At 44.5% G+C, this 8,809-nt stretch overlaps 1 protein-coding gene across 1 annotated transcript; it reads left to right on the top strand.

Moving 5' to 3' along the window:
* The first annotated feature begins 2,842 nt into the window (after positions 1–2,842).
* LOC127338128 (uncharacterized) lies at positions 2,843–3,655 on the top strand. Its single transcript, XM_051364373.2, has one exon. It carries the CDS (start codon positions 3,021–3,023, stop codon positions 3,453–3,455), a length of 435 nt encoding a protein of 144 aa, XP_051220333.1. The 5' UTR covers positions 2,843–3,020; the 3' UTR covers positions 3,456–3,655.
* Positions 3,656–8,809: the final 5,154 nt, after the last annotated feature.

The following is an 8,809-nucleotide window of genomic DNA, read 5'->3' as shown; positions in this document are numbered from 1 at the left end:
GGAATTATAGGGGAGCTGTTGGAAAGAAGAAAAATATAGGGAATGAATCTTTTTAGGGGCGTCCCCTACATGAAGATATAGGGGAGAAAATGTAGGGGTGCTGTTGGACTTGCTCTTACTTCTGTGTTGTCTGTTTCCTCCGGCGGGGTCAGTTTTTCTGTGGTTGCGCGTGAGCGTGACCGCCGGACTGCTTCTTTGCCTGTTGCCTGTGGCCGTGGCTTCTTTGCCTATTGCTCATCCGGTGTCTACACCTATTGCACGGTCTGTGCTTCGCTTTTCCTTGGATGGGTTTGTACCCGTTTCTTCGCCTCTTGAAGCTGATGCATGGAGGAGACCGGAGATTTGGTTGGGCAAGCGGCCTGTCCATCCTGTACCTATAACAATATCATTGACAGTACTAGAGGTAGCAGTATTTCGGTTCCCCTTGCTCCTGCTGGTTCATCATTGCCACAATTGTTTGGACCTGGTTCTTCAGATCTTGTTGCCTTTCAAATCCTGGTTTCTTTGTTGTGTACTTCTTTTTAGGGACTGCCATGTAATGTGAAGAAGTGTCATTTAGTATGTATATTAAGGTTTAGAAAATGAATGGGTTTTGCGTTTCATTTTAGAGACTTCCCTGTGACGCAAAGAATAGGCATCGAGTATGTATCTTAATGTTTAAAAATGCATGCCGCTTATTTGATCTTCATATGGGGAGCTTGATAGGACAATAGTGTGGCTTTAGGAGAAAATAGACATGGTAGAGTTAGCAGTAGATATTGTATACCAGTTCTGGGCGTGTACTTCTGGGCCATTGTAGCGATTGGTCGGTGCTCAAGGCTTTAGCTTTTGCCGTTACTTGATGCAACAGCACCCACCTGTAGATTTTCAACAGAGCACCACTTTGCGTGGTTTTTTTAAAGAACAAAATTGCAAATGATGCATATTTCGTCCCGTGTGTGGAACATTATCAGATTCTCGACGTAGTACATACTATGAGTATAGATTATTTGTTTTACTGGCACAATTTATGGTTTCAGAAGGAAGGACTAGAGATCAGAATAAGAACAAACATAAGGGTTCTTTATGTTTTATTTGATATATGAATTACTCCATATAAAACCAAAAAAGATAAACCATTTTGATCCAGATTTGGATGCTCAAGTGGAATTTGTAATGTTTGAGATCCAAATACAAAGAAACAGGCAGTCTGATACACATTGTTATGGTATCTTCGACCTCTTTTTTATTTGATTTGACATGGGAAACAAAACAGCTCCCATCCTTTCCTTAATTTTTTTTCCTTTCTTTGTATGTAAAATTATCCCAAATGACAGGCCTGAAAGAGGTGGCTGGTTGGGGGCTTGGGCCTCAAGGCTAGGTCAAGTAGAAGGCTAGCTGGGCCGACATGCTCCCTCTCTCTCTCGCTCAAAAGCTTTTATTTTCATCTGACAAAATATTTTATATGTTTAAAAAACAAAATAATGAAAAGGACGAAGTTCTTTAAAAAAATATTTGAAGTAAAATGCAGGGGCTAATATTGGAAACAAGGCATGAAACGGACAGCGGTAGAGGAGTTTGGTGATGGTGTGGTGAGCGCTTGCCTAGATGACAGAGTGGAGCACGGCAACGACAACGCACCGTGTTCCCGAGGAAGAGAGGAATAGAGGAATCGCGCAGCGTGCAAAGCGTCGAGAGGAACAAGCGCGGGATCGCAAAATTCAATATGGCACCCTCGAGCGGTAGGCAGACGGTGGGCGGAGGAATAGCGCGAGAGGAGAGAGGTCTCGCGTTAGATATCAAAACACGAATACATAAATAAATGAAAGGATACCCTTTGATTTAATGTAACACCGTAGCATCGCACAAGTTTTGTGCTACTAAAACCAAAAAGATAAACCATTTTGAACTATAGGTTTCAACCCTACGGGCGCGGCGTGCCGCCGCGCCATTGCTTCCTAGTGTTTATCTATCCATCATCATGTTATCGAACCACAAGCCCATTGCTTCCCTCACATTGCTAGTCACATGGGAAATTTGAAATGAGGGTAATGCACGGATGTTTCACAACAACCATGCCCCTCCCCTTGTAATCTTAGAGAATCAAGAGGGAAGTTCGGTTGTGGGGTAACCGCTGATGCTAAATAAGCGTTTGGATAAAATAATGCCGGGAGAGTAGTGAGTAGTCCCACGTTATTTATTTATTTAGTTTTGTACAGATTTTCATGTCAAATTATTCTTCTTAACTAATAGATTGGAGAGAAGCTTTTGCTCTTGTTATAAAGAAAATACGGCTTGTAAAATGTGCACTCCCAAGCGCATCTATGTTGATGTCCAGTTTCTGAACTTTCTGAAATTAAGCACAGAGAACATCGGTACATGCTTAGCCTCTGCTTCTTCCTCACTGAACGCATCAATCAAATCAAAAGCCCTCGCCATATACATAATAAACCCATAAACTAATATACAGATTTGGCCTCTCTCCAACTGGGATCCCAGGGGGGATGACGAGCACATATCCAAATCCCACACTACCATACATAGTAGAACAGCATGCAGAGTACGCGCTGGTCCTTGGCCTCTTGCGGCACCGAAATTCTCGCGTCCTCTAGCGACTGACGGCGACACCGATGCTGATGCTGCCACATGCCAATACCCTTTTTCTTTTGTCCATTTGGCAGACAGCCTCCGGCGCTGATCCGCAGGCCTCCATCTGGCGCCGCGACGTGCATTGGCGGCCCTCGCACGTAAACAAAAGAAATCCAAGAATGTTCGGTGATTAGACCTCCTCCCGCTCCAATGTTTTTATAGTAGCAGCCTCGAGTCCAGTCCAAAGCGCAAAGCACCATTATTTCAGGATCGTCTCCAGAATCCCAGGTCGTACGTCTCCAAAGCAGCAGCGACCGCCGGTAGCAGCTCAGGACCATGAGAGGCCACGCAGGTATATAACCAATCACACTGTCATATCCCAGGCTCAGAACCAGAGCTAGATAGAGATCGGTAGACGGAGAGAGGCTGCACTGCGCCGGAACGGCAGGGATATGGCCGCCGGGCCGACGATGCACAAGCCGAGGGCCAAGAGCCTGTGGCTGCTGGTGCGCCGGATGCTCTGCCGCGGCAGCAAGCCGCACAGACCAACTGCCGGTGCGTCGGCCGGAGACGGAGGAGACAACTACGGCGGGGAGAAGAGCAGCCTGCTCGGCCGAAGCGGGTCCCTGGAGGAGCTCCTGGGGTCGGACGGCGCCGGCCTCCATGCCAGCGTGAAGAAAGATGTGCAGCACGTCCTGCTGCCTGACCACCGGCAACGGCAGCCGGCGGACGTGGCTCGCCCGGAGGCCACGCTGACCGTGTCGTCGTCGGCGCGTGCTGGCGGTGCGGCCATGCAGCAGTACCGGAGGTTCGTCTTCGGCGGGTTCCGGCGGCGGCTCATGATGCGGCGGCAGTGGCGGCCGATGCTCGTCGCCATCCCGGAGTGATCGATGCACCAGCCAACCGACGGGAAAGCTTCGATCGGCCGCGTCGTGTGCTCGAATCCTGCGGACTTCGGCTGCCGTTTGTGCACCAGTGTATAGCTTTTCGTGTTGTTCCGTTCATCCCGGCCACTTTGTTCGTTTCTTGCTCCGCGATCGCCTTGTGGCTGATGATTCCGTTATGGCGTGTTCGTAATGCTGGTACTCGGTACATAACTTGACATTGCTTGTTTGGGAAGCGACTTGAACAAGTCTTTGCTCGATCGGCGTATAAGCTTTCCAAATTATCCAGCTAGCAAATTAGAGGTACCCTGGGACTCGGTCTTTGCTAAAGGTGAGGTCCAATGGTTTCATCTTTTGGCTTTCGATGGTCTCGAGGCATTTCGAATCACAAATTTGAAAACGATGTGGCTTGGCACCTTTGGCGATCCATGCTTCCCTGGTCTTCGTGCTTTACGCTACCATCAAAAGATAGCTACAAGTTTTAGGGCTATCCAAAGCATAAGTGGCCATCTTTGCTTTAGCACGAGAATTGAACGGACCAAAAGAGTCTTTATCATGTGCCTCTTAGCACATCTTCAACGGTCCGACATAAACAAACCAACTCGTTTCTGTTTGGTTGGACACTTTGAGAGAAAAACTCCAGCCCAGCGGCTCGACGCAAGCTGTTCGCATTGACCTATTTGCGACCTAAATTTGGGCTGCAATCGCGTCATCATTGTTGAATATGATCCGAAATCTATTTACCTATTGTACTATGGAAGGAGTCCTAATGGACAACGCGTGTCAACCGTGCTACACGTAGCACATATACAACTCTATTTCATGTCCGTCAAGAAAGAGAATTGTTTGCCCATATGTATATATATAGTTTCAGGTAGTCATATAATAGATGAGAAAAAGTTACACATATTGATAGCACATAGAGGATGGGTTCTCTCGTGTATTGTAATACTCCTCCAATTATACTGAGAGCGCCGTCGTGTGTTTCGTGGTTTTTCCCGTTTGGATTTTCCATGTAAATTTTTTGTTCTTGTTCTTTGTTTGATTTACTTTTATTGCGTGGTTTTGTAACAATTGTGAACAAGGCTGTGACAACATGCGCTTCGATGCCAGTTTTCATTGGGCCCATGCACCCCACTTCGGCTTCTGCTCATCCTCTTCTTTGACGCCGATATGGTCTTATGAGTCACGTTAACAGCCTCACTTCGGCATTCGAGTGGGTGGCATCGGCCTACCGCGCAAGGGCATTGATGGTGTCGTGTGCCGTGGCTTTTTATACCCTTCATGTAATGTTGGTAATATATTCAGCTGTTTGTTAAGGACTGTGGATTATAAGTTTAAAATACTTATTACGGTGGAAGTGTTTGCCGTTATTTGGTCGCTATTACTATGTAAAAATGAAAAGGTTTTTAATAATAAAATTCTTCTCTTATGAAGATTATCTAACGGTGCACTGTCTTTGCTCTATTCATGGTTGTCTCTACATTATGTGGATCATCGCAAGTTTATGGAGTTGTCTACATGGATGGAGGACACAACGATGGATATTTTTTGTCCAACATGGATGACAATGTAATGTTCGGAATGATCTTTCATCACCTTAAGGGCATATATAGTTTCGTTGAGGATTACTTGTATTGAGCCTCTCTTTTATTATCTTTTGATATGTTCAGAGTTAAACGGCCGTGTGTATCTTAGTTATACATAGACTAGGTGTACCTTTCAAACCTTTTAAGTAATAAATACCCTTTAGCTAAAAATATATGGAGTAGTACAAAATGTAGGAGGCAAGAAGCCTCATGACTTGGGATATAAGAAGATCTAGGAGTCTAGCCTAAGTCATGTACACATTCTAACATCACCTTAGTCATAGCGGTAGTGACGCGGTGAATTGTGACTATATTTGAAGTCTTATGCTGTCATCTTTTACTCCGCCTTATCATCATCAACATCACTTATAGTACTTTCTCTTCTCTCCTGGAGTCACATAAGTGCCGTGGACGCTGCTGATGATGCAGACACACTAGTAGAAAATGGTCTTTCGTTTAGAGCTGCTCGGAGCATTAGTCTCGGTCATGTTTGGAGCATTAGTCCCGGTTCAAACGGTTAGAGCACCGCAAGGTTTTAGTCTCGGGTCAAACGGAACCTTTAGTCCCGGTTTGAGATACCAACCGGGAATAAAGGGGTTGCGGCAGGCTGTGGCCGGTGCGAGCCTCCCCAACCGGGACTAAAGCTCTACCACCAACCGAGAATAAAGACTTTCTAGATTTTTTTTGCTCCACAATCCCCTTGTGGATCGACTTTTTTAGGTTTGTAAATACAAAAGAATTTGAAAAAAAATCAAAATTAAAAATCTTTTAGATATAGGTAGGTTAGGTGATCTAGTTATTATGAAAAATAACGAACATGAATTTTAACTTATTTTGAAAAGAAAACTATATTTTCGGTAAGATGGAAATAACTTTTGCATAAGAATTCAAAAAAATGTTTAATATATGAAAATGTATTTACGCGAAAAGTTACATCCGATTTCACCTGGCTATGCCCGGTTTCCACTTCTTTAGATTCTCAAACTGCCAAAGAGAAATATGAAAAAATTCTGATTTTAGGTTTTGCAAAAAAATTGCTATTTATTTATTCAAGATTATTATTACTTTATTATTTTTGTTTACTAAAATAATTATTTGGAATTAAAATAATAAAGAAGTGTGACATCGTGACCAAGAAATATGATTAATATGGTACTAATATCAATTGTGTGTGCACAAAGTACTTGGAAGAGAGACCGAAGGAACTTAGAAGTTAAGAAAAATTGAATGAAAAAAATACACATGGAGGTCTTTAGTCCCAGTTGATGTTACGAACTGGGACTAAAGGTCCTCCATCCCAGCGCGCGCCGTATCCCACTTGGAGGGCATTTAATCCCGGTTTGTAGGCAACCAAGACTAAAGAGGTTTTTAGTTTCAACCGGGACTAAAGCCCCTTTTTCAACTAGTGACACTTTGACTAGAGCTATGTTGATATGTTGTTGTAGACTTAGATGTGATGTGGAGGTAATTTTGAAGTAGACCTTTTCATTTTTAACAGAATGGTGGATCCAAATTATAATGATATATTAAATCTTATACCCTGGATCTAACCAAACTGGAATCAAGTAATACACAAACGCGCAGTACTACATACATTCTATACAAACATATGTGACTCTAATCTCGTTATCTTATATATTTGAATTGATTGTTAGTCCCTATGAATTTAAATTAGTTGTTAGATTTGTGTCATAAAATTTCATACCGGTTTATTGGGCTCACTTTAAAATTAGAAAAGTACCTAGAAATTACCTATGATTGGATAATTAATAAGTGAATTGATTGATTGCATCAATTCCTACTGGAAATAAGAACCACCCACCTCTCCCTATAAATAGCCTTAGCCATGTCAAATTGCTTTTGAAATGCATCATGTGTGAATGCATGCCCGATTTGGATTCTCCGATGTATGTTTTCTACTTATCTTTGCTCTACCCTTTTTACTGCCGATTGTTAGACGAGACAAAAAGGACTCTTAATAGTGATTACTTGAGCAGTTGCTACTAACCTAGGTTGCAGTGCTCAACATTAGAAGACTAATGAACCAGTCTAGATGGGGTAGTTTAGTCACAATATAATGGAGTTATTATCTTTACTATTATATTCGAGTTGGTACGTCGTCAAACATATTTGATGTCAAAGATTGGAGACATCTTGACCATCCAATTTTACTAAACATCTTCCCCGTGTGATATCCAGCCATCCGTGCGTTAACATCTCCTAAGCACCAATCACTTTCCAAAAACAAGGCTACAAGTATTAAAACTGTCATGCGAAGATAAGAAAGTAAATGGGAGGTACTAATGCCGGATTGCCACAATTAAGGGATAGAAAAAATCAAGAATCGCCAAGATCAATCAGGAGACAATAATTGGTAGTAATACATGGAAGTGTATTATAAGTACATGGAAATCAATCAGAACATTCCATGGCGGAGGAGGAGCCAAACGGGGCTGGGCGCACAACAATATGAGCGGAAAGATCCGTCCACCCACAGTCCATGGTGCCACCCCGGAAAAATATTGCATCGCGCCCCTCGTTGCGGCCGCCGAGAACCTCACCGGTTGCTTCCTCGGTGTGAGCCGCCGCGCCGGTGTTAGGAGATGCAAGGGCTGCTTCTTGGCCTACGCCAACACCAACACCTCCTCCGCACGCGAGGACGCCTTCCATAGTTCCATGACGTTGTCTTCGCCGGCGAAGACCCGGGAGAAGGCCCCAACTGCTTTGACCTGCCGAGGTCTTCGCACTCGCGCAGTCCATGGCGCGGCGCAACGCCGCGAAGGTCTTGGGCGCGCTGGTCCTCAAGGCCTCCGCCGCTCTGGCGAGGGACATCACCGGGAAGAACACAGTGCGCGTGTTGGCGGGCGTCGCTAGGGGCAGACTACGGTGCTCTTGCTGGCGCAGTGCGTGTGGGAGCGCGATGGAGTGCGTGCCTGGGTGATGCGGTGCGACATGTGACGCCGTGCTTCCCGGGCCTCAATGACGCGCATGTGCGTGTGGCGACGTCGTCGGGTACAGGCGTACAACTGCTTCATGTGAACCGATATGTGAACCGATATGTCGATTTCCTGCCAGTCGTCAAGAATGAACAGTTTTAATTTCTAACAGTGTTCTAATTAGCAAGTGCATACCGGCAAACCTGTCGTTTCTAGTTCGTTCCCTCGAGAAGCTCATTTGGCATTGGGAGTTTGCTCCTGTCTCGTTACATCCTTAGTGGCGGAAGAGGAGCAGGCCGAGGCATGGGCACAAGAGGATATGTACGCCATGAGGTGGGCGTTGCTGACACTCATCCAACGTTATTACCTCGAGGCCATCTCGCTGCTCCCTGCTGGTGACCTCAAAACAAACCCTGCATGAGGCAGGCGTTTGCTAATCTACTAATGATTTTGATTGCTTCCGGAATGCTCTCATGGGTACCAATACCATTGTGTCTGCATTACAACTTTGTGGTTGCAGAATTGCAGCCTTGAATTTTTGCCATGTAAATCTGCAAGAATACTTATTCATATTTATGTGCACAATCAGTATTTGACTTATGATGCCTTCTTTGCAGTCTGGAGCTAACATTAATTCCAATTCTTCCTCAAATCGCCTGTGACGAGATGCTACTTTTAGTTGGGCACTTAGGAGGATACACTGATGTAACAAACTTTTACTAGCTCTTCTCTTATATTCAATTGCTGACTATTGTAGGTTGTAGCACACAGTGTTTTCAGATGTTGAATAATTGCAATATTGTTGGTTTTCCTCTATGGCATCGGACGGTCA

Source organism: Lolium perenne, chromosome 3 (genome assembly GCF_019359855.2).
Source record: "Lolium perenne isolate Kyuss_39 chromosome 3, Kyuss_2.0, whole genome shotgun sequence".
Lineage (NCBI taxonomy): Eukaryota > Viridiplantae > Streptophyta > Magnoliopsida > Poales > Poaceae > Lolium > Lolium perenne.
Note: the sequence above shows the minus strand (reverse complement) of the source record. Positions and strands in the feature narration are given on the sequence as shown.

Excerpts from the sequence above, each read along its gene's own strand:
- LOC127338128 (XM_051364373.2), top strand. The coding sequence starts at position 3,021 with ATGGCCGCCGGGCCGACGATGCACAAGCCGAGGGCCAAGAGCCTGTGG.